This window comes from Trachymyrmex cornetzi, unplaced genomic scaffold, assembly GCF_001594075.2.
Source record: "Trachymyrmex cornetzi isolate Tcor2-1 unplaced genomic scaffold, Tcor1.1 scaffold279, whole genome shotgun sequence".
NCBI lineage: Eukaryota > Metazoa > Arthropoda > Insecta > Hymenoptera > Formicidae > Trachymyrmex > Trachymyrmex cornetzi.
The window spans coordinates 339,469-366,720 of NW_017297471.1; the positions used below are offsets into that span (position 1 = coordinate 339,469).

Genomic DNA, 27,252 nt, shown 5'->3' on the forward strand with positions numbered 1-27,252 from the left:
AAATATTATCAATCTATATAATTAATGCAAAGCAGGTGGATAACATTCAAATCTGTTTTTTTATACGGTTTATCAAATTTTTTCCTGAACCGTCTTGACAGTTTTATATTCATTTTGTAAGTAAGAAATAATTTATTCATTTTACGTAACAACTAATAAATTACGAATCCCAGATAATTTAATCTATGCGAAGGATCTATGAATTACTTGTTGAAATCGATAAAGGAACTTAGCATTTTCCATATTAATTGCCGCAAATCTACGAAAAAACAGTCAAATGTATATTTTATAAAAACACATGAGGCCCGATAAACGAGAGAAAAATAGATAGAGGTCTTGAGACTTATTACGTAATTTTTTTTCTTTAATGGCAATCTTATCAACCGCACAAATTTTTTTCTGATGAAACTAAACGCCTTATATGATCATTTTTAACAAATATTTTCACTTAAAATTTTTAAACCTTTTTAATTGATTTCATTGTATTGTTGTCGATCAGGAATGTGAAATCGAGATAAGACGCTTTTTAGATATTTCCCGCAAAAATGCTTGTGTTTTGATTTTAGACTTTGTTTTGTCTGAGCAACGCCGTAGGTAAACAAATTTTTTGAAGAATTTTTATATAAATTGGAATATTTTTCAGAAATATAATACTGAGAAAATCTTATATATATATAATACATCTTAACATTTTTTATATAATTCTGAAATGTTCTAAGGTTTCTAAAATTTTTCATTTCGAAAAAAAATTAAACTTTTTTTAGATTTGATAAAATTTTATCAAAAATTTTAAAATATTTCAAAATTCACGTATATGAAGAATTCTAGAATAGATGTGTAGTTTTCGGCATTTCGAATTTGTATTAAAAAATGTTGAAAAATTATATGAAACTCTAAGAAAATTTTTCACGGATAAGGAGACCATATCACTTGAAGTCGAAAATACAACGATTATACATGATGACGTATCATATTTGAACATAAATCACGCGGTTGATGTTTAAAATTTCACTATTTTTTCTCGATAATCAGTTCAGAGAAGATAAAATTAAGTATGTATATTAGTATGTAAACAGATAGGTATGTATATGCATAAAGAGACGTTTAAGGGAAAAAAGGGGAGATAAAAAATTCCATTATACAAGAACATATTAAGATGTCTTTGCGCTGTCATGCTTTTTGTACTTAAAAAAATAATAGATATATAATCAAACATTAGCGAGATAAAGAGAAAAGAAAAAAAGTGTAAAAAGTTCAGCTACAAAGCAAATATAAATTCCCACATAATTAGGCATGAAGTAACATTGACATAGTTGGATGAATCATTTTCGCAGTTGGATTTTGAATCATTCGAATCTTCGAACGAATGGGAAGAATCTGAGGGGTCTTGGCTTTGACAAGTTGGACAAGAAGGTAGCCGATTCATCGGCTCGTACCGATTTCCTTGCACTTCTTTTTCCAGTATTCTTTCTAGAACGTTCGAGGCGCAATTTACATTGAAATAGTAGTTCATAGAAGTCTCGGAAAGGGAAAATTCTCGCCCGCGCAGAGCCGTGCATCTCGGCGTGCAGGTTATGTTCTACAGAGCACGGAACGATCTTTCGGCCACGTGGCGCGGACTCTCGCTCGTCGTACGTCCCGTCTGCGGTGTCATCTACAATTATTAATTCAACGTGGACTCGGATAATCATTGAATCCGTGACAATTATCTCCCGAAGATTCAGGGATTTTTTGCCCGAGCCCCGAGGGCTGACTCGTGATGTACCGTGCCGCGCCGCGGCCGCCATTTTGCTGCCCCCGCACGCCTGACATGTCTTTCTAATGTTATTATCGACAGATATCGAAATTTTGCGCGTGAGACCGCATTGTGTGTGCCAGCGGAGGTGAGCGAGTCCGTGCACAAGGGGCAGGGAAGCTCGGTGCCGTGGCACGTTTCGACGGAACATCCGCCCTCGCCGTTATTGCCTTTGTCAAGAGCGATCGCTGGTCAGTGTCGTCCCAACCTCAACCCTCCTCCCCCTCCCCTCGGAAGTCGTGCCTGTGAACGTCGTGAACGAGAGCTGGTGAGCAGGTAGAGCCCTGCGTCCGCGAGCAATCTCGGAGTCGAGTATGCCGCGAGGTCTGTCCCGAGAGTACTTCCGGTTGCCTCGCTGAGGATCGGGAACACGCCGTGTCTCGCCGTCTCGACGTGACGTGACGTGAACGAACCTAACCTAAAAAGGAGGAAAAGAAAGCATAGGAAGGAAGATCCTGACCGTTGAGCGCGCGCGTCTATGCCAACGGCGGGGATATCACCCTCTGGTGATATGGCCACGCTCCCAGCCGCGATATCCTCGAGGCGCGCCGCTCCAACAGTGCTGCAGACCAACTCAACGTCCGCTCGATGCGCGACGGCGACGACGACGACGACGACGACGACGCAGTTGCAGTCGCAGTTGCTCAGACATGTGTAGGACACGCTTGGTGTAGACTACTATGCGAGGCAAGGATCGTTTTTGTCCTCACATCTAGCAATGGACTAAGTTCACGCTTACTGCCCGAACCAGGGAACTCGACATTCGCACATAGACCGCCTTCACGAGTAGCATTGAGCGGTGTTGTGACAATGCAATTTAAATATTAATTCTGTACTGCGTAGGCAAACAAAGCTGTTGAATAGGCACGATTGTTTCGTAAGCCTTTTGTTAGATCAATTAATGCAAATTCCATGACTGTGTACATTTAGAGAAGGATACATTACGTGTATAACATATCGATATACTTAAACGTGATTGGTATATCATATAATTTAGCTTATATTGAGCTGTGTACAGTATAGAATAGTACTGTTTATGCGAATACGCTTGGACCTTCTTTTTTTTACTTGATTAACTCTGCAATAGAAAATATCTGTGATATGACATGAAACATATTTTTTTTAATTTTCTTACGTACGGGGTCTCAGTATTACATTTTTCTAATCAAATGGTATAACTTGGATCTTGGCACATAGCGTGAACTAAGTTTGATCTAGATAGGAAGAAAGTTGACTTGGAGGATTTGAGAATGCAGGTGGAACAGATCTGGATAGAAGCAGCAATCAATGAAGGTCCCAATTTCCGAAAACTCAAACATGGACAATAAATTGAAGTTTTCGGATCGCTTGAAGGCTTTGCTGAAAACCGAGGCACATCAAGATGTTGATCCGTACATTTTCAGTGAACCAGAACCATTTGCTACAGCAGGGGGAAGACATGCCACAGTGGTTCCACCGACAAATTCCGAAGTAATGCAAAGTTGCAAAAACAACAAGTCAAAGGGGAAATGCATGAAACAGAGGATAAGGGTAGCGCCTGTTCCAGTCGCAGGCTACAAGATTGTCGGGGTCAATGCCACGGCAGAGGCAAACATCGACAACGGCATTGGGGTGAACTTGGATCACAAATTTTCTAATTTAGTTCAGTGTAAGCAACGACACATTGAAAATTTGCAGAGATTGCGACCTAGGAGGCAAAGTCGGGACCACACGCTGTTGTATTATCCGAGGGCCGGGGACGAGATATTTGACAGCGATTCAAGCGGTGACGAGTTGATGATACATCAGCGTCATTGGGTTTTCGGCGAATCTACTGCATCACCAAATCGAGCGGCTCGGCTGTCCCAACTGCGTTCGCAGTTACAACGACAATTGCTTCAGTTGCGTATCGATGGTGCTGACGCTGAAGCTGTTCTGCGGCACAGGGTCAGATGTTTGCTGGATGCCGCTTCCAAAGATCCTACTTCTACCGCGCGAGCTTTGTGTGACTCTCCAAGTACCAGCAAGGTACTCGACGGACCGCTATTAGTTGGCGGGCCATGTGGAGCGGAGGGATGCCAACAAACGTCTTTGCCTTGTACCCGGCATTGTTCCCGCCACATTATGTTGAACGGAGATCAGCTTTTATTTGAGCATTGCACTGCCAAGTTTAGTGACAACACACAGTGTTGTGTTCCTGTGTTTGATGTCGCGCACGAATTACCTCTTTGCCCAGAACACGCGAGGAAGAGAGACAATTATCACCGTAAAATCCAAGAATCTAAACCAAAGAAAGCTCGTAAAAAGCCTCCAGTCTCCCCTCCTATCCCGGCGAAGCCTAAACCCAAGTCCAAGCCGAAGAAACGTAAACGACCACCCTCTAATAAAATAGAGACTACCAAGAGTGTGGCACTGATGCCCGAGGAGAGTCATTTCATGAGCCAAATAAACTGTAGTGAAAACCATACCAAGATGTTGAACAATTTGAATGTTCCGCAAGGATGTTCAAACACGTCTAACTTAAATCTAGGATTGGGATTAGGCTCTCTTGGTCTGAGCGGAGGACTCAAAGTCGAGCTTGGGGATAATGAAGTATTCGCTTCCTTGGACTCTGCTGAGCATGACTTTGGCAATGTGCTCAATAACTTGCCCCCGGATGCTTTTAACGACTTATTTATCGGTAATTGCAACATCCATATCTTTGGTACATTTTGGAAATCTCGAGATTGTGTAGAACTCGTTATGTTTAATTCATAAGCTAATGTAAGATGTGTTTCAATTTATAGAGGGTAGAAACGGAGATTATGAGCCGTCGAGAGAAGAAGAGGAGGAATTGCAACGGGCTTTGGAAGAAGTTGATAAAGATGTACGAAACTTGGAGAGGATGGGGCAGACGCATGGACTTTTAGAGCCGGCCTTGCTTGCCCAGCTTATGTCAGACATTGCCTCGTAGCCCCACCAATCCTAATGTAATAATTTTTCGGAAAGGAATTCGTGCGTGTTCCTTGTAATGTAGAAAGAAATACTGTTTGTGTCTGTGCTGCTAAACGTAAGATTGCGTTATAGACTGTTTATCACATAGCCACGCAAGTCCGAGATAATGGCAGGGATTGACATACAGAAAGTAACAAAAAATGAAAAAAAAAAAACAATAGCAAATTTATGAATTTAGTATAAACAGCATCGGGTACAACACAGGTAGGTTTATGTTAAACAAGTAGTAGTGTAAAAACCGAGAATTCCATCCTTTTTGACAAATAATCACGGACATTCTGCGTTATTATTACATTTGCAATACATGCATTATATTTGTAGCTTATTTGCAGATACTTTGACTTGCACTTGACAAATTTGCTTAGAAAAATTGTTATAGCTGCAATTAATACATACAATCATTTTGAAGGATAATGAAATGTATAAGTAGAAGGGACGAGAGTGGGCTAAAAGTTCACATTAATGGTTCAAATTAGATTCCAATACACGCGAGCTAAACGAGATGCATAGTTTCCATTTTTATATACGGCTTGTTTTTATCGAAATAAACAGCAGGAATTATCTAAATTATGTTTACTAATAGATTCTATATTTATTGAATTACACGTAATGTCTAGCTAATTACTGACTACTCAAATAATAGGTACAAAGGTATTTTTATGACTGATTTGTAATGATTTTATCTGTTATCGATTACTGTAGCAACTGTGAGTAACGTATTCTGATTTGCAAACTGGAGTTTAGCTCTACAAATTAAAGTACAGAATAATTGGAGTCAAACGATATAATATTTGAAAGAAATATTTGGTGTTCGTACATAACTGTGTATATATTTTATATATATATACATATATGTATAAAGTATACACACACATACATATATATATCATTATATTAGAGCAAATTGTGGTAGCAAAATTATTCATTAATTTGCAGAATGTAAAAAATGGTATTTGCATTATTTTTTCAACGGCGGCAATATAAAAAAGAAATGATGAATATGATATACATCTTATGCAGTATCATCCTCTGAAAATATATTACCTAAATTTTATTTAAATAAAATACATTTTTCCACAATTTAATTTTCATTATAAAACCTTGTGCATAGAATATATGTTTATACAAACACACGACTGAATTTATAAAGAAAAAGAAGTATACATATGTCTACATAAATATATGTAATACGTAGTGTATATAATCACGTTTTTTTCCATAATCTGATTACTGCAATAACACAGTTAAATAATCACATTTATTATCGTTATATTATTAATATATGTGGATAATCAATATTGTCACTTTGTCCATTCTGTATTATATTCATGTAGACAAATGTTCAGCGATAGAATAGCTGTAATATCTAAGTGAAGTAAACATTAGCGAAAAGTGCCGAAAATTTTCATTTTTTAATATTGTTACCGGATGTGCAACACGCTTTGCAGCCTTACAAATGAGAAGATGACACGCTGTGTATCAACTAAGTAAAGGAAACTTTTTATATATTATCACGTATATTTTTTCAAGAGAATATTTCAATGTTCATTTGAAAAGAGAATTTTTTCTTTTTTTTTTATGAAAAGTATAAAGGCACAGATTCTGAAAGTAAAACTAGATCATGGTATAATAGTGCGTGAATGGTTGAGTTGCTTACTGCCATTTAATTCTTAAAGTACGTGCACGACAAAACATTGTTACGATTCCATTGTAATAATAGTAGTATAAAACGTGATACGCAGATATACTGTGGATTATCGTAATCTCGATACATATCGTAATAACTTGAAACGGGAAAATGTAACACATTATTAACTACCGATAAAGAAAAACATTTAAAATGTTATTCATTATGCGTGTGTGTGCGCAAGACTGGCAGATATAAAATATAATCTGGTTTTTATTATCAAAATCACTGTGCCAAATATTGAGAAATTTCTTTTTTCTTTTTTTTTTATGTTGTTACATAATGCGTGTCATTTGTTCAAGAAAAACGGGTCGCACTGATGCAAAGCGCACTACTAAGTAACGAACGTTTAGCTGAATGTGAGCGATTACAAAAAACGCAAATAGCGAGTTGATCGCACGTAGATGCAAACGGAAACGGAATAATTTGCAAGTCGACCCACATTGGGGATTAAATTAACGTCGTATGTATTGTTATTACGTATATAGCGCTAGCGATTAGGTATACAATAATTATTTATCGACAGGACAATGCCGAATTTAATCGTAACGCATTGCTTGAAAATGTATCTATATGTGTATCTTCTTGTAAAATATCAGCATTATTACTCTTGATTAGGCATCACCAATTATAATAAGCATATTTTTTATATTGCGTTATAGCGTTCAGTTTATATCCATCCTTGTCATTCATATCCTAACGATAATATCGGCTTGACAAAACGACTAGACCTGTGTATTATTTTTATATTGATAAATAAGACTTAAGAATATTATATTCTTAAATTGTCGATATTCTAGAATTTATATCCGTATTAATATATATAAATACCATTTTAATTTCTTGTGAAATTCTCGTCGTATAGATGTAAGAATTTTATTCTATTCTGAACATTCAGTCTAAAGTTGTCGCTATAGAGTAAGTATCAGTCGCTTTGCGTTCACGTCGTTTTATCTCTCGAAGGATCCATTTTATCCGGGATTTTTCGCGAATCTTATCATATTTCTCGTTTACCTCCTGAATTTCTTTCACTGGGAACTCCTCCATTATTTCGGGCAGGCTTTCGACCTCTTGTTCCTTTGTACCACGAAATAGAAATATTTTAGAGATCTCTCTCCGTGTATCCAGTTAAGATTTGTATTCCTGTAAAAAAAAAAGCGACCGGACACTTACCAAGATTTTAGTTACAAAGATACTCCTTCGCGTCTCCAACGATTTTTTGTCGAGCAAAGCAGTTTCTGTTGGCTCCGTCGGTTCCTCTGGTTCGTGCGGCATTAACATTATATCATAATCCGAGCGATTGTGACCCAATATGCCCACTTTGATCCCTAATTGAGATAGCTTTTCCTCGTCGACGAGAAGAGCATTTCTTAGATAAGCGATTTTTGGATGGTGTATGTCGATATCTGCTACGCCTTTAAATGGAAGTACGATTGCACAGCTATTCTTTGCGCAAATATCGTAGTTTAGAAATAGACTAAGGATGACTACGACTAAACTTTGATTAACTTGATCGATGACTAACTTATCATTTGTACTATCTTGTTAATGTGAATAGAATTATTAATATTCTGTTATTTACATAACAAAATTAAATTAGAGAAATAATGAATTATATAAATAAGAACCAAAAATATTATATTCGTCAATAATTGTATTTCTAGAATTTATCTATATTAATATATACATATAAATATTGTTTTAATTTCTTGTGAAAAAAAATTCTCGCCATGTCGTATTAATTTTGTAACTGTGCCGGTTGAATTAGTTGTCGATTAGTTAATCGGAATTTAGTCGAAGTCATAATTCGTGGGTATAGATACATTATTTCTACATATAGATCTTGATACTTTAAATATCCTTAGATATACTATTTCTATAAATTCTGAATACAAATATACTATTTTCATAAAAAATATATATCACCTAACGATAGGAGACGATAGTCGCAATCTCCGTATATCAGCTCGTGAGGTAAGGGGGAATTTCTGAGCAATTTTCGAGTTTTCAGGGTTGTCTCGGGACCATGTAATATACGAATATCATCCTCCAGCATATCCTGAATAAGCTGACTGCCACTTTGTCTTTGCGCGGTATTGTACGCCTCGGTCCGGAGCAGCCTGTGCAGTTCTAGCTCTGCGAGACGATGATCAGCGATTCGGTAATCAGTTCTCAAATAAGAATATCGTAAATATAATATATACATTCAGCGTATAATGTTCTGAATCTTGTAAACTTATGTATATTATTTTACACGATGATATACAATATTTATAGCAAAATCTTCATCATACATCATTATACAGTGATGTACGATGTATGATATTCTCTTTGTATATCATCGTAAAATGATATATAATGTTTATTTAGAACATTATATATGCTCTTTGTCGTACCGATCAGAGTGAAATGTTTTCGCTGTAATGCTATCCATACGACCCTATGAGCCACACTTATCAATGCCTCATAGATTCGCAGGTCTTTCTCGCCCTGAGATTGCGTGGCCGTGCGTTTCGAATTGGTTATCATGTGGTGATAGCGAGACCCATCCTGGCAGCCCAGCAGCAAGTCCGCGTACTCCCTGCCCAGGACACAACGTAGAGTATGCATTTCATCGGCATATCGAGATCTATGTCCACGCGCCAGTGGATTAGGTGCCTTCCTCATGGTGGCCGCTCGTTCATGTCCCAGATCCTCCCATATCTGCACGAAGCGTTGGAAGTAAATGATAAGTGCTCTCAAAAATCGGTCTGCAATCGGCAAGTGAAAGAAATTTATGAACTGCGGGCTGACGGACGTCACGAGGAGGAAGAGCACGAGATCCTTGATGTCCTGCAGGATAATGATGTCTGGCTCATCCGGCGTGACTTTTCTCAGATAATTCTTCCGGAATCTGATCTACAATTGGAACAAATATGAGACACTCCTCGTGATATCGAGTTGCCAAAGAATTTATATAGTTGTGGTCCGATCCTCACCTTTTCGCTGTCATTTAATGTTTCCCGGTAGCACAAAATCAAATACGCGTGTGGAGAATAAATTTCCGATGTAGGGACAGCAGCAATTCGCTTTCTTCGTCGCTTAGCTTGTTCTTCTTCTGCCTTTGCCACACTAATAAATGAAATAGGGATTTACGCGGATGAAAGGATTTACGAAATCATTCTTTCCCATAATGAAAATTTTTCTCAGAATTTTTTAGAATATTTATATAAATTTAAAAATTTCTGAATTTATAACGTTTTATAAAATTTCTTATTTTTTATACAAATTGTATTCTTCAGAAGTGCCGAGACAATCTATATCTTTACTAAAATTTTCATATACATGAATCTGAAATATTCTAAGATTTTTTAATTTCTTATTCTGTAATAATTCTAATAAAATATAAGATCTGAAAGATTTTATAAAATGCCTTTATTTCTTTCTCAAAAATTATAAAATGAAAAATCTTAGAAAATCTTTATTAAGATGATATAAAAAAAAATGCATTAACGTCTAGAACAATTATTCGCAGATAAAAATAATTTATATCGATCTGTCTCTATCTAAAAGTTCTATCATAGAATATTAAATTATATCGTGTATTTATTTTAAATAAAGTAGATTAAAAAATAAGCAAAAAAAAAACTACAGAAAATAGTTAAACTGTATTATAAATATGGAACGAAAAATTTGAAGTTACTAGAATTACCTAAATAGAATTAATCCTTCCGAAATTTCATCCCATGCAAAGTACCTTTCACCCATATTGAGTTATTACATCATATAATTTTCACGATTTTATTCATAGCAAATTTTCAGGTTATCATAGTTTCTAGAAATAGACATGCTCTCTTAATCACAATGAAGGTATAACAGAGTCAAATTATTGATCGAGGAAAATATAGTTCCCCATGCAAGTATATATACTTGAAGCGTTTACTAGACTCCCAAATCTCTTTAGAATAGTAGTTAGAAGAATTATTGGAGGTTTCTCATTAAATTGTATGAAAGAGTACAATTATCGCGTTGAGCAATATTATAACAATACAATCATAGTTACGTAAAGAATTCTAGAGGTCTATTCTTTTTAACTAAACTTTTTGCGTAGTTTATCTTTTCTTTTTTTCCAATGTAAAAAAAAAGACGATCGATAAACCGTGCACACAGATACAGCTAAAAAAGTCTAAAATATATATCCAAAAGTTAGGAATTTCTAGGAAAACTTATTCACTCTTATTAAGCGTTATTTATTTATATTATAATACAACATTAGCAATGTGTCGTTTTCTTCTTCCTTTCTATCCAGAACGGAGGAAGAGAATCTAAAATCGGTTTGTCCTCGGGAAATATCGGATCGGCTGGCAGCTTCCAGAACTCACTGACGTAAATTTGCGAGGAACTCTCCGGCGTCCAATGATGCAGATTACATCTCACCTTCACCTGTTCGCGATTATTAATCGTGATAGTCACGTAAAATTCCTTTCCCTGTAAATCCAGGTTCGGTCCAGATATTGGTTTCACGGGCATCGTTATACTGTCCTCAGGTAGGTAAATACCAGCCTTGCGGAAATTTGCTTTGATATGCCACTTCTCCAACGTCCATGGCACATCCTTTGACATCACTATGGATATCCGCTTCCGTGATAAATACTTCATTGTTTTCTCTACTGAGGAAGAACTGAACGGCTTATCACCTTCCTGGTCTACCGCCAATTTCGTATACTTTTCAATGTTCTCGGGGGTAGCATAGTCCGCCAATTTCGGCAGTAAAAGCTTCGAGTATGCTGTCGTTGGATGTAGCGACACTCGAGTGCCCACATTGCCGAATCCTGCCACGTATTGTGTCAGAATCAAATCGAGTGGTTCTTTTTTCTTTACATTAGTATCCTCAACAAGATCATAAATGAAATGCCTTGTTCTCAGACGATGAGGCTTACTATTCTTTTTGTGAAGAGGTACTGGATTCCTTCTTTTGAGAATAAAAGTGTTCTGCAAAAAATTAAAACAGAATAAGTACGAGAACAGTTTAATAATCTATATGTGTAGGAAACTATCAAGCTATCTCAAGAATTACAAAATACACAATTAGAAAATTTGGCCATTTGTATTACATTAGATTTATGCATATTCAAAAAACTGCTGTACATGAAATTACCAAAGTAAAATATAAAAGCATATAAATATTTATAAAAAGAAATGCTCAATAATTTAACTTTAATTTAATTTAATTTATTATAAAAAAAAATATACTGATAGAGATGAAAAAAAAATACACTAATTGATAACGATATGTAACATTATTTAACAGAATATATATGAAATTAATTAGAACAAGATCACTATATGAGAATAAATCAACTAATATATATGTATTATTTCATTGCCAAAGTTAATTATATTATGTCACTGCATTTAGATACTTTATATAAAGCAGCTTTTTTATTGTGTACTAATTCAGTGGTACAAATTTAATAAGGGTGCTTTCCAGTAAAAAACGCAAGGAGTTTTCCATTTAAGCCTATTCTACAATGCGCTCTTTGTTTTCTGTTTCTTGCTTTTTACCTTTTGTTTTTTTCTCCTTTGCAACCGTTTTATAGACAATTATATTTCTTGCTACATATTTCTTGTTTCTGTCAAAGTTCGTCATGGCTATTCTACAACGTTTTCTTGTTTCTTATCCGATTTTATGTTTTACAATGTGCTTTTTGTTTCCTATTTCTTGCTGTTTGTCTCTGTTTGTTCTTGCCTTTTTGATCAAGAAGGCAAGAGACAAACAGCAAGAAACAGGAAACAAAAAGCACATTGTAAAACAGCCGTTAATTTTTATCTCGGGCGACATAAAACATAAAACCGGATAAGAAGCAACACAACAAGATATAAAAAATAGATAAGAGCAAGAAACAGGAAACAAAAAGCTTTGTAGAATAGGCTTTAAAATGCTTTCCAGCAAAAAACACAAAGTATTTTCCATTTATATTGATACAAGTCGACACAAGCATCATTTTATCTTTCTATTATAAATCGACACTTGTGTCAAGTTGTGTCACCAACAAATGAAAAGCACCAAACAGATGACAGTGTAATACAGCGAGTTATTATATTTGTTTGCAAATGTTAACCAAAATGAAAAGATCATTGCATTATATTTCTTGCTGGAAAAGAACATGTTAATGGCTATATATGTAATAATAAAAGCAATTACCCGTGTTTGCTGTGACAAATAATCCGCATTACTAGACGACGTGGGTGTCGCCAATGCTTTCACATGATTCACTAATAATCTCGGAAATTTGAGCATATTTATTATTTATCCTCTCCCTCCGTTCTCAGAGAGCTCTCCTTATAAGTACCTAATTATTAGTAAAACAGATCAATTAGTTAAATAAAGTTAATTCGTCATTGACAAGAATCGATTGCTAATTATTATTCAGTCATTGTATAATTAGGTTTCTTAAGAAATATGTACACACATTTATTTTTAAATTACTGCAGATAGAAATTTGTTTCATAAACTTGTACTATTTTAACATAACCTGATTACCAATATTACCATCTGACTCGAATCACTTGATAAATAAGCTGTCTGAAGATTACCGCCTCCTCGCGGGAATTAGCGCAACTTGGAAAAACACGTTAGCGCTTCGTAATAGATAATTATTATGATTATTATATTACAAATTTGCGCGGAAGAAAATGGAAGAAGATAAGCGCTAGTGGTGCTCGGTCAGTAAACTCAGCAATCAGCTGTGTTTGGCTGTGCTTCATTTAGCATCATAATATATTTGTGAATTGAATATTTACAAGTATTTGCGAATGTATTTAACCTCTATTCTCCACCTCGTTTAAGTACTTTCACTTTTCGCTAAGTAATGGTTCTATGAAGAAGTTGACGCAAAGTGCGAGAAATTATTATGGCACTGGTAGTTTCAGATGTGAGTCACGTCTAGGTTAAGTGATTTACTTAAATCAGTTATTAGGAGTGAGTCCTACATTGTTTGATTTTAGTTGGAAAATAATGAATTGAGGAGTGATAAAGGGATCTCTTCCGTAAAAGCGAAGGAGAGATAAGACAGTTTTCACATTAAGCCGGTTCTACATCAGTTGCAAGCTGATCGCAAGTTTTTTGCGACAGCCAATACGAAGCATTGGGCGCATCCGGCAGACTCAACAGTTTTGTGAGCGCTCACTGTTATTGGTGTATTCTTTTAGCTCATCCAATCAGAATTTTAGACTTGGAAGAATACATCAATAGCAGCAAGCGCTCACTCAACTGTTGAGTCCGCTGAAGGCGCCCATTGATTTCAAAATGCAAGCTTCAGATTGGCTGTCGCAACAAACATGCGATCGGCTTGCAACTTAATGTAGAACCGGCTTTACATTCCGGAATCCGGACCGTAAAGAGAAAGAATTCCCATTCGTCGTCAGATACCATTCTCGATCTTATGCGGTTCAATTAGGCTCGTCTCGTCCCCGTTTTCTTGGAAAGTTGGACGATGCTCGTAACGCAGTTGGATGGAAACGCTCATCGTGTCAAGTCCAGTCTTCTCGACGTGTTTTGCCACGTGGTACGTATGTATGTCCTTGCTCCTCGAGTTAATTAATTCCCATCTAAGTGATCATAAATTCTATTGTTAAATCGATAAAATTCTATTCCTCGAAGTCATCCTAAACAGAACAACAAATCATCATATCATAATAATGTCAAAATAGGTCTTTTCGCGCTGCATGAAATCCCTAAATATTTTTGCACTTAAAATGAGATAGATACATATTTTACCTTAAAAAGAAAGAAAGCGAAGATGTCGAGTGCCAAAAGTGCAAGCAACAGACCTATTGATTACAAAATGATCATTAAGTCATTTTTCAGTCATTTCCAATTCATTTTGATATTATCATGATTTGTTGTTTTGGTTGGGTAACCTTATGAATATGTTTATCTATTTTTGCTATATAAGAGAAGCTATATCTTACATTCTCGTTAATTTATTTCCAGTCATTATTCTGCAGATAACTGGTTAATGATGATCAGAGGAATATCTAGGAATCTCAGTGGTATTATGCACAAAATGATGACATTTGAGAAAGATTATGGAACAATGCGAGTAACACAATTGCAGAAAGCTGCTTTACAGGAACGCTGCATACTCGTTGATGAACTAGATAAGCCTGTTGGTGAAGCTACCAAGCAAGTCTGTCATGAGATTAATACAGATGGATGTTCACCCCTACATAGGGCATTCAGTGTCTTTCTGTTTAATAGTAAAAAGGAATTGTTACTCCAGAAACGATCGAGCGGCAAGGTAAGAATCTCCTTTAATATTATTTTAAAATATGATCTTGAATATTTTAATCACATAAGTAAAATTTGAATAATCAGACTCTGGTAAAATATATTTACAATTGGTAATATTTTGAGTCATGTCACTTTTGAGAGTTATTCCTGATTTACATTATAATTTTGTAGGAAATCAAAATTGTCACAACTAAAAAAATGGTCTTTTCTTTTTCTGAAAAATTTAATTTTTTGAATCATATCAGTTTGAAAGTAAAGGAAGAATATATGAATTTGGAAACTGATATTCTGTACTTAAGTCACATTCAGTTTTATTTATCATAATTTTCTAACGATCTACAGATTAAAATTGAGAATAGATTGGAATTTTAACCAATTGGAAGAAAGAAAACCAATATCAAGTTTAGTGGACTTTGCTTTTTTATAAAATATTAATCTAATCTCAATTCTAATGTATAGTCTGAGCACGGCTTAACCCATAAGATTAAATACCTTGAAGATTAAAATTCAAAATAAAAATCCTAAGAAATCCATAGTAAAAGTCTTAATTGTGACAATCTTAATTGTCAACAAACTAAAATTGTAACAAACTAAATTTTTCGTGTGAAATAATTGTTAATTTTTCTACAAATATTTTTCATACATCTCTAATTTTTTTATATAATTTATATTACAGATAACATTTCCAAATTGCTATACGAATACGTGCTGCAGTCATCCCTTAGCGGAGATTCCTAATGAAATAGAAGAAGGAGACGCTATAGGTGTACGTCGAGCCGCGATAAGAAGACTCTGTTATGAGCTGGGTATACCTCGGGATGAGATCAAACCTTCTGACCTATTTTACTTGACAAGAATTCGCTATAAAAAACCCAGTAGCAGTCGCTGGGGTGAACACGAGATTGATTACTTATTGTTCCTGCAACGGGACGATCTCACCTTAAATCCCAATCCCGATGAAGTGAGCGAGCTTCAATGGATGTCGCGATCGGAGATTGAGAATTTTATGAAGACCACACCACTGTTGACACCGTGGTTCCGTATGATTTACAATTTTAAATTGCTGCATTGGTGGGATAATCTAGATACCTTAGATAAAATGCAAGATCACCAGAATATAGTTTTGTTGACGGATTAATTTGTATACATGCATAGATCTGATGTCTGTTCTTTTTTTAGTTGAATTTTTCGTGTACCATTTATTTTTTTTCTCCATAAAGAGAAAAAGAGAAAAGTTGAATGCGAGAAGTTTAGCTAAAACGAATAGGCTCCTTGTCACCAAAGTCAAACTCGTCTAATACATATTACATAGGTCGTCGGAATAACAATTCTTATATTCTATTACTGAGGAAATGGATTTAAATTTATGGATTTAAGTTTATGGGATATGTTTGTATCTGTGTTTTCTTCATTTAAATATTTTGTGTATATACGTGAATTGTGCAATTTATGTATTTGTAGAAATGTTTTCTAAATATAACTGATGGATTTTGACTAGCCGTTTTTAAATTTTTATAAAAGGATGGGCTCGCACCTGAATGTTATACTTGAACATCTGTTGCAAAATGTATATATTTTATTAAATATGTACATATATTTTATTAAATATTATATATGAATGTAAGTAAATAAATTTGTTACTGAAATTCGCTTTTATCTCTTCAACGTTTTTTGTTTTTGCTTCTGCATGTTCCTAATTAATTTATTTCCGTTTTTTTTAATACTCTTGAACCAATTCGTCACATTGTTTCTAGACCATGAACTACATTTACAGCTCTTAATGAGCGACATACACACTTCTCCACTATTTCATTTTATCAACTCTAAAGGCTGCGGAGATGTAGGTATGCGCTCATTTAACTGGTCGCTTGTTCAAAGCGTTCCCAATTATTTGGATGTCTTAATTAATACGTCACTCGTTGCGTCAATGTCGACGACTATCTATCATAGTAGTAAAGGATGTTTATGTTCATCATGATGTATTTTAAACTTTTGGTGAATAATGTCGTTGATGAAAAAACAATTTCTTTAACAAGAAAATAAATAAAAGATGTAAAATAAGTTTTTCTCAATTGATGGTCTCGCAAGAAAAGATACTGAATATAAAATGTAACCTTTCGTATTTTTAACTATGTGATACATGTATAAATTTCTGCGAATATATAAATGATATTATACCTATAATTTATGTGCGTGACTTTTCAAGTAATTTGTAACAATTAATTCGACATTAGTCGGGATACGATAAAACTTAGGAAGTTTGCAGTATATTTTCTTCTAATTTTTTAGACAAACATTTCCACAACTACTCTGTGTATCCTTATAATACAAAAAATGTAAGTGATTTTAACAGTTTGTATAATTCGAGTTCAAAGATTAAATTAATATGTTCTAAAGAGTAAAGCTTAATTTATGTTCTAAAAATTTCTTATTCATTACGACCTTTAGATTAGCTATGTAAATCTCCACCTTAGTGATCGTACTACACATTTTATAACAACATACTGTTAATTTCTTTTACTTTTCTGCTTACATATTTTAAATTTACAAGAAGCATCCGGCATCATTAATCGTGAGGATGACTATGAAACTTCAGACGTAAAAATGAAGGGGTACTGCGCTTCTTTGTAATACTTCTCTCTTACGTTACATCTCCTTAATTCTACGTGAACGTAAGTAGTCGCGGTCAGTCGCGGAAGGGAATTAGATAAGTAGAGAAAATAGGTTGTAAGACGAGAAGCAACCCAGTTTGAGACACGTTATCTTTGTCATTGTCGTGATCATTAATATACATGTTCCCTTATTCCCGTTCCCCTTGATCCATTCATGACGCTCTTTCGTGGGTGGGATATATAAACGTTGTCTCTTCTTCTTGCTCCTATCTTACAAGAGTTCGTCGGTACATATATACGTCGTGTAAATGATGTATCCTCCTTCTGTTTATGCGAGTATTACTACTAAGTGACGCGAGGTGCGAAAAAGAAGCCGCGCGTGAACGAAGAGTGAAATTTATTTCTCTTCGTTTTTGTAATTCCTGAATATTTAAAAACAGTTAAATCATTGTGAAGATGGTGCATTTAATGACACAATTACGGATTGATATTTATCAAGTTTTTTGTTTTTTTCTGTTTGGAACTGCATTTGGTTACGAAGCAGCACCGAATATAATCGTCTTGATGGCTGATGATTTGGTAAAACATATTGATAAAAACGAAGATCCTTTAGTTGATAATTGCATTATAAAACATAAGAATAAATGATTATGTATTATATTTCTAAATATATAAATCTTCTCTTTTCCTTTCTTTATTTAAAATTTTCAAAAGCAGAGTTTTACAATTGTTATAAATCCTTTTTTATTTATTGTCTCATCTCCTTACAAGAAGTGAGGATTAAAATTTAATTAAAGAGATAAAAAGAGAAGCTAGAAATATTCTATATTCTTTTAAAAAATTCAGGTATTTAAATATACTTTACAAGTATACCAAGTATATAGTTATAGAGTTTTATAGTGTTAATATACAACGGAAATTTAGAAATAGAAAGAAAAAGCAGAAGAATAGAAGAAAAGTTTATGAAGATCAGTCCTGAGATTCTCAGTAATTCTTAAGGATATGTGTCATATGTAAATACCAAAAATATAAAAATTTCATAGATTGTTTTATTATTACGTCTAAATAGCTGTGTAAAATTTGAGCATTATATTTTGATTTAAAAGTTACTTATTGTTAGTAATTCTTTTATCCATCTTGATTTTTATGTAAAATTGCATTTTGTCAATTTGCTTATTCGTAAATTTGATGAGAAAATAATTAAGAATTAAATCACATTTTGCACATATATTATTAAGAGCAATACTTTATATTACATACATATATACATATAACAGTTTGTATAAACATCATTATATTTTGCGTTACTCGTGCTTGCTTTACATACACAATTCAGCACGATTAATTTACGCAAAAGTATTCCAGATTAAAATTATCCTTAGTTGAGTTAATTATCGTAGCTTACGTCTTATCTACGCCTCCGCAATCAACAGTACGCATGTCATGAATTGTGACTCATTCCGACACGACGGAATGATAATTCCTACACGCGCCAATTACAATTTAATTCGATCACGTAATTTTTATATGTTAGGCTTCCGGTACGAGAGTAATGTTTTGAATGTACATGTCCCATAAACATCAACTATAATATCAACAGTAACATAACTTAGTTAATTATAAACAATATAATCGATAGGCTCTCTGAAGAAAATTCTAAAAATAATAAATCAAATGTCAATTTGAGCCAACACTGGTTATTAGTGTGTATTTTATTATAACATTTATTCAAACACTGAAAAAAAATATAGTCAATTTTAATAAATATTTAGTTGAATACATGCCAACTAAATGTTTATTAAATATAAAGATATATTTATTTGATACAAGAAATGTTAATTTGATTTAACAATCATTTTTTTTTACTAAACAAGTATTTATTTACTGTAAGTAAATATTTAGTTGGCAGTATTGAACTAAATATTTATTAAAATTGACTATATTTTTTTCTCAGTGAAGTGAATATTAAACGTATACGCTTCGACCTATATACGGTCAAGGTTCTTCTCAGTACAAAAAATATATTAACAAAATTAAATAGTGATAGCGCATACATAAACTATTAACATATAATATACGAAAAAACTGTGGTGGTGATATCCGAGTTAATCTTGGTCATCAAATTACTAAGTTAACTAAAAAGAAAACGACTTTTTGTTTTGAAACGACCTATAGTAAAAAAAATTAAAAAATAATTTTAAAAAATAATTTAAAAAGGCTAACATAAAATTATACGCGAAAAATGGTAAAAAAAAACTTACATGACTGTCAAGATTGATAGAAACCTGTATCTATAAGATTCGTTGTACATGCTCCATTAGACTGTTCAATTTACTGCGTAATACAAATGTGAATAAATTAAAAAGTTAATATAAATAACAGTAGTAATCAAAATTTCGTTCACTTACATGAAACAAAATTTAAAAATATTAGACACGACATAACTGTTTGGTAGACGTAAAATAAAAATTGAGAGAAACAGTGGACAATAGAACATGTTCTTACAAAGACAAAAAGTATAAATAATAAATAATAAATAACCAAGCAACATATAAATTATAGATACAGGTCAATCTTGACAATCATGTAAGTCCTTTTTTTACCACTTCTCGCGTATAATTTCATGTTTGCTTTTTAAATTATTTTTTAAAATTATTTTTTAATCTTTACTGTAGGTCGTTTCAAAACAAAAAATCTTTCTTTTTAGTTAACTTAGTAATTTGATGACCAAGATTAACTCGAATATCACCACCACAGTTTGTTCGTATTTTATATGTTAATAATTGTATGCGCTATCACTATTTAATTTTGTTAATATATTTTTTGTACTGAGGACCTTGATCGCAGGTCTAAATGTATACGTTTAATATTCATTTTTTGAATAAATTTTATAATAAAATACACACTAATAACCAGTGTTGACTCAAATTGGCATTTGATTAATTATTTTTAGTTAATTATAATTTCCCATTCAATAAAATAAATGTTACATTACGTACAATATGTGTTATATTATAGTTATAGTTATGTTGAATGAGAAATTATAACTAATTATGTCACTGCTAGTTGGTATTTGCTGCATTAAAAGAAAAGATTGGTTAATTATGACATGGCATTTTTAACTGACTGCAGCGGCCAATTAAAAATGCTATGTCATATTTTACCATCTAAATTGTTACAGCGCAGGCAATTTTTTCTTTTAGTATGAGATTCATCTTTTAATAATTGTAAATTATCAAATTATTAACACCTCGTTTTAATTACTAATTAATTTTTATTATATATTTCGTATTAATTTTTATTATATATTTCATATTATATACACGCTGAAAATAAAACATTCCAAATTTTTAGGGGTGGAATGACGTTGGTTTCCACGGCTCGAATCAGATACCGACCCCAAACATAGATGCTCTGGCATACAACGGAATTATATTAAATAGGCATTACGTCTTACCGTCCAGCACACCTTCTAGAACGGCGTTTTTTACTGGAAAGTATCCGATACGTATGGGTATGTATTATTCATTGCTTTAACGCACTACAAGGTTTTTGCGCCAGAAATAGATTCCATTGTCAGCTTTTTTCTTTTCCTTTTTTTTACCGCTGAGATCAGTTTCAATGATTTTTTTATCATTTCGCAAAGTTTTACGACATTTACGAACTGTGTTCGAGCAACGAAAAGACACGTGTAAAGGTCGAAACAATTTGTAACGCTGATAATCAAATTTTACTTCATTTTTGCTGCGCACATATGAATAATCATTTTTATATTTTTACCCGTTGAACACGAATCCGTTGACCAAATCGTTTCAAAATTTAAAAAAAAAAAGGGGTTAAAAAGAGGCTAAAAACGATTTTGGAGATTTCTATAAAAGCTGTGTAATACCGACAGCGGATTTTTTTTTCTAAATTTTATTAAATTAATGCAGTCGCGTGAATTAACGCAGCATCCGAGATGCTCTCGTATGCAGTCGATCTATGTTGTTCGATACAGGTATGCAAGGAGAAAGTATACAGGGTGGCGAACCCAGAGGACTACCCCTCAGTGTGAGGATTTTGCCGGAACATCTACGGGGGTTGGGGTACACGACAAAGATGATCGGGAAGTGGCACTTGGGATATCACACACCTCAGCACACTCCCTTGCACCGTGGCTTCGATTCCTTCCTTGGCTTTTATAATAGTCACGTTTCGTATTATGACTATAAATACTCATATCAGGTACATATTTCGAACGAATCTATCATTTCGTAATTTGATAAACTATTAAAGCGCATGTAAAGTTCTATCTCTTGTACATTTTATTAACGATCTAGTCTTACGAGAAAAATATAACAAAAATGACTTGGAGATTTGTACGAGACAAATTATAAAAGAGAAGAAAAAGATTGTGCACGTATTTTGTGCGAGAAGCTAAATTGGTTAATTCTAATTTTTACAAATTTTTCAATTTTAGTATACAACTCATGACTAGTTTACAACTTCAACAATTTCCTCTACTTTTTGTTTTACAGAGTTAATCAGTTTGGCTTCTGAAAAATTATAATTCTTTCTGTCTTTTATTCATCTTTTTATAAATTGTGTATTTGTAAAATAATAAATAATTGTAAATAATTAATTTTTAACAAATATTATCATAATAAATAATTTTTATTACGTTTTCTATGTGAGACTCATATGTTTGTATATTTTTATGATATCTAATACATGCATATAACATGGTAATACGTAAGAAAATTTTATCCAGATAAATATTCGTACAAATTTGTTCCTTAATTTATCTTTTTTCCGGTACAAACTAATATTATTTCGTCGTTGTTTTGACGTAAAAATGATTTTAAAGACTTATTTGCTGTATTGTTATTACATTTCATTGCTCGATACTCGGTACTCTTTTTCCATGTATATTAGAATATGAGCGGGTACGATATGCATCGTGGCGATGCTCCGGCTTACGGCTTAACCGACAAATACGTGACGGATCTTTTCACCGACGAGGCGGTCAGGATCATTCAGACCCACGATCCGTCTCGACCGCTCTATCTCCAAATATCGCACCTTGCTGTTCATGCGCCTCTCGAGAATCCGCAAGATTATGATCACTACGACAAACGATTCATGCACATCGTGGAACAAAATCGCCGCAAATATGCCAGTGCGTACGATTATGTTGGCGGCAAAAGTTTATGTCAAATAATTAAAATCAATATTAAATGTTAACTTACAACTTATTTTAATCGAGTATCTTTGTTATCTTGTCATTATAATTTTGTTAGAAATGGTATCGAAATTAGACGATTCCGTTGGACTCATCGTCAATACTTTGGGCAGTCGGGGGATGCTGAGGGATTCGGTAATTCTTTTCCTCACCGACAACGGCGCGGCGCCCGTTGGTAAATTTCGCAATTACGGCTCTAATTTTCCCTTACGAGGTGTAAGTATTTTATACCTCACTTAAGTCACTATATTAAATTAATAAATTAAATTTAATTCTTATAGTAACTAATTTTCGACGGTCGTGAGAGATAGAAAAAAATATCTAAAAATACATTATATCTAAAAATACATTATATTAGTTCTAAAATTATATTATTTATGATACAAGAATGTTTACTATTGTTGTTATGTATATTGTTGATAATTATTATATATATCTGTATTATTGATGTATTACAAATATAAAAAAACGTCTTATTTATTTGAAAAATCCCGGAGATACGCACGAGCTTATGAACCGCTTCGATGTTTTAAGAGACACAGCGATATATAAGAGCGTGATTTATGATGGCAGATGAAATATACCCTTTACGAGGGTGGAGTGAGAGGAGTCGCTGTGCTATGGTCACCAAGATTGCATAAAGCAGCACGTGTGTGCAACAACCTGATGCACATAACCGACTGGCTGCCAACCCTCTATGCCGCCGCTGATGGCGATCTGAGGGATTTAGAGAAGATCGACGGGGTGAATCAGTGGAGCATGTTGAGCGACGGCTATCCGATAGTCAGGGACAAGCTGCTGCTGAACATCGACGAGATTTCCAAAACCGAGGGTGCCATATACAAGCAGTACAAACTTCTTCGAGGTACTTTGTTATCATGATTGAGGGAAATAACGCAATACAATTTATATGTAACAGTGCCTGGAGATTTCCTTATAAATAAGTCTTTCAACTAGTTTCAAAAGTGAAACTTATAAAATATACTATAATCATAAAATCATAGAATACTGTAAATCGATATTAAACCTTCAAAATAGGTGGGTGGAATGCTCGAAACATTCAAATAAAATTTTATTTTTATAGTTATTTTTACTTATATATAAATACTTTCAGTACTCAACTTATTTTTATTGGCTTTTAGTACTTACGAAAAATTACATCTTAGGATCGATCGAGGGCGGTCACTATGACGGACATCATCGACCCGATTTCGAAAGAAGTTATATATTACCTCCGTTTTTTGGCAACAGTTCGAGAAAAAACATACAGGAGGATGTGCCACGCTACACCGAGACCATTTTAACAAGCGCGGTATCACAGAGCATCACTTATCATTTGGGTGGTCCAGTTACTCAACCCAGCACAATGGTTCAGTTACGTAACGACGCTACAGTCTCTTGTCGATTCAATATCAGTTATTATAGTTTTCTCACTTGTAACGTCACCGAGTGTCTCTTCGATATCGAGAACGATCCCTGCGAAACGAAGAATATCGCCGAACAATATCCGAGGGTGAGAAAACATCAAATCTGATCAAAATGTTAAAACTGAATTAAGAAAGAGCATCTTGTACCAATTTCTTTTCTTTTCACAGATCGCCCGGGAACTGGATCAGATTCTGGAGCAATATGCGCGCAATGTCGCGATGCAAATCAAGCCGTCAGTAGACTGGCTCGCTGATCCAAGAAGAACGAACAATACATGGGAACCGTGGATACCATCAGGCGATATATTTTTGTACAACGCAGCTGCTCAATTGGCCGGTTTGGCGTATTATCTTCACATCGGGATCATCCTCGTAGCAGTCGGGTGCAAAGCTTTCGTTTGAACAATTCGAAACGCAGACGTACACGTAACGAAATTCCGTCGGTCCAATTAAAGTATTCGCTGTCACGTGGAGCCGATTTTGAAGTTGCATCGAGATCAAGAAGCATTCCTGCGTCTTCGTTTTCTATTTAACGCGTTTCTTTAGAAAGAATTACGATGTGTAAAATATGCAAAGTTATTGCACATTATAAAACATACGAGTTTATTTTTACACACATAAATAAGATCTTAAACGTGAATTATGAATCAGCATTTACATTGTTCGGCGAATTAACATTTATTTTATGTGTGCTATTGAATAGCATTACAACAGTTTTCTTTTTGCTGTTACATGGACATTTATGAATAAAAAAACAATATTCAAAATAATACTCAATTGTCACGATAATATGAGATAAGAGGTCTATTTTTTATTTCTGCATTAGACTGCACTAAAATTAATTCTTTTTTTCGCTTTCTCCAAATGTCAAACGTATATCCATCTTATTTTAAGTTCCAAAAGTGTATATAAATTTAGTCACAAAAAACAGATCTAAGATGAAATCTGATTGTGAGATTTAATTGATAGTATTTCACTGTTCAAGGAATCGACTAGGTCAAGAAAAAGTCAAAATGACTTTATTTTCATAAAAGTTTAAATAATGATTTTTTTGTTAGAAAATTTGAAATTAAGAATCAAAATAAAGACATTTTAATTTTTTGTTAACTTTTATGTGTTTCTTGAGTACTTGTAGATTTATTGAATTTTACACGTCACTTTAACATCATTGTAACATTGTGTGTTACTTCGATTAGTAATCCCACTTGGACCGAAGATATAGCTTATCTTATTGTATTTTTATTTTAAAGCAAATAGGAAGAAAATTACGTAGAGAAAATTACAGAGAGAAAATCTTATCTCAAATAATCCTTGACAAAAAAAAATTTCGACAAAACATACAAAAAAACTACATAAATTAGGACAAGATCTTAGAGATATTTGTAGTGGGACGTAGAATGGCGTTGTTTGTTTCATGATACAAGATACGTAAAAATGCGTAAATATAGCGTCAGAAATCATATACGGAAAAGGGGGGGGGGGAGGATTTCTTAGTTTTTAAAATAAACAGTGCCACTCCACGTCCCATTATAAATATCGATGGAAAACTAAGAATTTCTAAGATCTTGTCTCAATCTACATAATTTTTCGTAAAAATTTTACACATAATTTCAAATTAATAGTCTTACTAATTATTTGACAATATTTTTATTTAACTCTAATACGTGACTCTACCGAGAATCGACGGTTCTTTTTAGACTAATCTAAATTTACTGGTTATGAAATATCTATCTCAATTAATACGCATTTAAATCTGTTTTTTCTGTGTCTTTCTTCGTAATTAAACGCATTAGTTTAAATGGATCAGTTTTAAGCAGAATCGTAAAGTTCGTAGTTCTCGTAAGATTTGTAAAAACTTACAACTGTTTTGCTAGCCGTAAGTTTTACGAGAAATGGTAGGTATTAACGAATTATCGTACGTACGCATAGAATTATAATATTAGTTATAAATTCTTACAAGTTTTATGAGAACAAATTATGAGCCTCACGATTTCTGCTTAAAATTGACCGTTGAGTATTTTATTGCTTAATTTGTGCTAGAATCATGCAATCTTACGTAAAGCAAATTACTATTCAATTAAATTTTAATATTTTTTTAAAATAAATATTCTATTATTACAAATAATTATATCATATATGTCTTGGAATAAGGCCCAGTTTCACAACTCACGGTTAACTCTTAACCGAGGTTCAACTTATTTGTCACCTTTTTCCAATTCTAGAATTAAAAAGAGATAATGAATAAGTTGAACTTCGGTTAAGAGTTAACCGTCAGTTGTGAAACTGGGCCTAAATAAATTAGAATTAACCGCACTAATTGTATGTACATTGTACATTAGACAGAGAGAGAGAGGAAATATGTATAAAAACTTTAAAATAAACTCAATATTCGGATATTTGTAATGTATTCTAAAGCATCTTTTCAATATAGTTCCCCATATTAAATGTAAAAATATTGTACTTACAAATGACGTATATGATAATTTAACTTTAGATATCTATTATCTTCTCACTTACATCATTTTAGTTATGATAATAATGCTATAATTATAACAACGCAATGCGCATTCGCATTTTTATCATTTAACATTATAATACAACACTGTATATTTCATTTTTAGATGTCGTTGCGACATTAGATAAATCGATCGATTGAATAGTCGATGCTCTAAATAGAAAAGATATGTTAAAGAATATGATCATAATTTTTATGTCCGATAATGGAGCGCCGACTGAAAGACTCTTGACAAATTAAGGATCCAATGGGTGCATCCAGAAGCACGACCGCTCACTGAGTGCTCAGTGAGCTCTTGCATCTGATTGGCATATTCCATTAGATCGAAAAATATAGACCAAACAGATACAAGAGCTCAATGAGCGCTCAGTGAGCGGTCGTGCTTCTGGATGCACCCATTTATTCATTACGGGAGGTAAATGCAACTTTGTTCAAACAAATGTTATTAATCAATGATCTGTGATCAAGACAAAGAAAACTGACGAGCGGAAATCCGTTGTCATAAATATCCGGAATTTTGATAACGTGCAGTATTAATTGGACATCATAAACTCGTTAAAGGTAGGGGAAAGTTGCTGAATGCGTACTGGTCACCTAAATCGTACCTCGTCGATATTTCATATTATTACGTAATATAAGCAACATTTAACAAAAATATGAACTAAATGAAAAATGAGTAATGTAGACAAAAATTCAACAGGCTATACCTTATTTTGTGCGTGCAAACAACATTTTAAAAAATCAGAT

The 27,252-nt window shown here is 33.6% G+C and overlaps 5 protein-coding genes across 10 annotated transcripts in view; 3 read left to right on the forward strand and 2 right to left on the reverse strand.

Annotated features, from left to right (window-relative positions):
* Nucleotides 1–1,397: 1,397 nt before the first annotated feature.
* Nucleotides 1,398–4,910, forward strand: l(3)L1231 (zf-C3Hc3H domain-containing lethal (3) L1231). Of its 2 annotated transcripts, XM_018509090.1 has the most exons (4): nucleotides 1,398–2,482; nucleotides 3,052–3,406; nucleotides 3,473–4,454; nucleotides 4,561–4,910. In XM_018509090.1, the coding sequence occupies exons 2-4, from the start codon at nucleotides 3,083–3,085 to the stop codon at nucleotides 4,725–4,727; spliced, it is 1,473 nt and encodes a 490-aa protein (XP_018364592.1). In that variant the 5' UTR covers nucleotides 1,398–2,482; nucleotides 3,052–3,082; the 3' UTR covers nucleotides 4,728–4,910. The 2 variants fall into 2 exon arrangements, with proteins under 2 accessions (XP_018364592.1, XP_018364591.1); XM_018509089.1 differs by having other exon boundaries at nucleotides 1,399–2,482; nucleotides 3,052–4,454.
* Nucleotides 4,911–6,909: 1,999 nt separating this feature from the next.
* Nucleotides 6,910–10,367, reverse strand: LOC108762162 (uncharacterized). The gene is made up of 7 exons (XM_018509024.1): nucleotides 10,147–10,367; nucleotides 9,434–9,566; nucleotides 8,852–9,353; nucleotides 8,382–8,591; nucleotides 7,629–7,870; nucleotides 7,287–7,532; nucleotides 6,910–7,186 (listed from the first exon to the last, which is right to left on the reverse strand). The coding sequence occupies exons 1-6, from the start codon at nucleotides 10,200–10,202 to the stop codon at nucleotides 7,350–7,352; spliced, it is 1,326 nt and encodes a 441-aa protein (XP_018364526.1). The 5' UTR covers nucleotides 10,203–10,367; the 3' UTR covers nucleotides 6,910–7,186; nucleotides 7,287–7,349.
* A 316-nt stretch (nucleotides 10,368–10,683) lies between these two features.
* On the reverse strand, nucleotides 10,684–13,052 carry mRpL9 (mitochondrial ribosomal protein L9). Of its 4 annotated transcripts, none has more exons than XM_018509038.1 (3): nucleotides 12,988–13,052; nucleotides 12,640–12,787; nucleotides 10,684–11,426 (listed from the first exon to the last, which is right to left on the reverse strand). In XM_018509038.1, the coding sequence occupies exons 2-3, from the start codon at nucleotides 12,733–12,735 to the stop codon at nucleotides 10,707–10,709; spliced, it is 816 nt and encodes a 271-aa protein (XP_018364540.1). In that variant the 5' UTR covers nucleotides 12,736–12,787; nucleotides 12,988–13,052; the 3' UTR covers nucleotides 10,684–10,706. The 4 variants fall into 4 exon arrangements, with proteins under 4 accessions (XP_018364540.1, XP_018364541.1, XP_018364538.1 ...); XM_018509039.1 differs by having other exon boundaries at nucleotides 12,979–12,996; XM_018509036.1 differs by lacking the exon at nucleotides 12,988–13,052 and adding an exon at nucleotides 12,908–12,983.
* Nucleotides 13,053–13,812: 760 nt separating this feature from the next.
* Idi (Isopentenyl-diphosphate delta isomerase) lies at nucleotides 13,813–16,254 on the forward strand. Its single transcript, XM_018509031.1, has 3 exons — nucleotides 13,813–14,002; nucleotides 14,431–14,737; nucleotides 15,407–16,254. The coding sequence occupies exons 1-3, from the start codon at nucleotides 13,950–13,952 to the stop codon at nucleotides 15,866–15,868; spliced, it is 822 nt and encodes a 273-aa protein (XP_018364533.1). The 5' UTR covers nucleotides 13,813–13,949; the 3' UTR covers nucleotides 15,869–16,254.
* A 1,368-nt stretch (nucleotides 16,255–17,622) lies between these two features.
* Nucleotides 17,623–27,252, forward strand: part of LOC108762177 (arylsulfatase B) — a 14,216-nt gene continuing 4,586 nt past the window's right edge. Inside the window, exons 1-8 of one of the 2 annotated variants that reach the window (XM_018509077.1) lie at nucleotides 17,623–17,921; nucleotides 20,697–20,856; nucleotides 21,340–21,566; nucleotides 22,257–22,500; nucleotides 22,622–22,779; nucleotides 23,137–23,428; nucleotides 23,730–24,076; nucleotides 24,159–24,410. In XM_018509077.1, coding sequence (XP_018364579.1) covers nucleotides 17,799–17,921; nucleotides 20,697–20,856; nucleotides 21,340–21,566; nucleotides 22,257–22,500; nucleotides 22,622–22,779; nucleotides 23,137–23,428; nucleotides 23,730–24,076; nucleotides 24,159–24,392 — 1,785 coding nt within the window. In that variant the 5' untranslated portion in view covers nucleotides 17,623–17,798 and the 3' untranslated portion in view covers nucleotides 24,393–24,410. Of the gene's footprint in view, nucleotides 17,922–20,696; nucleotides 20,857–21,339; nucleotides 21,567–22,256; nucleotides 22,501–22,621; nucleotides 22,780–23,136; nucleotides 23,429–23,729; nucleotides 24,077–24,158; nucleotides 24,714–27,252 lie in introns of those variants that run through there. The other variant, XM_018509076.1, reaches the window with a different exon arrangement.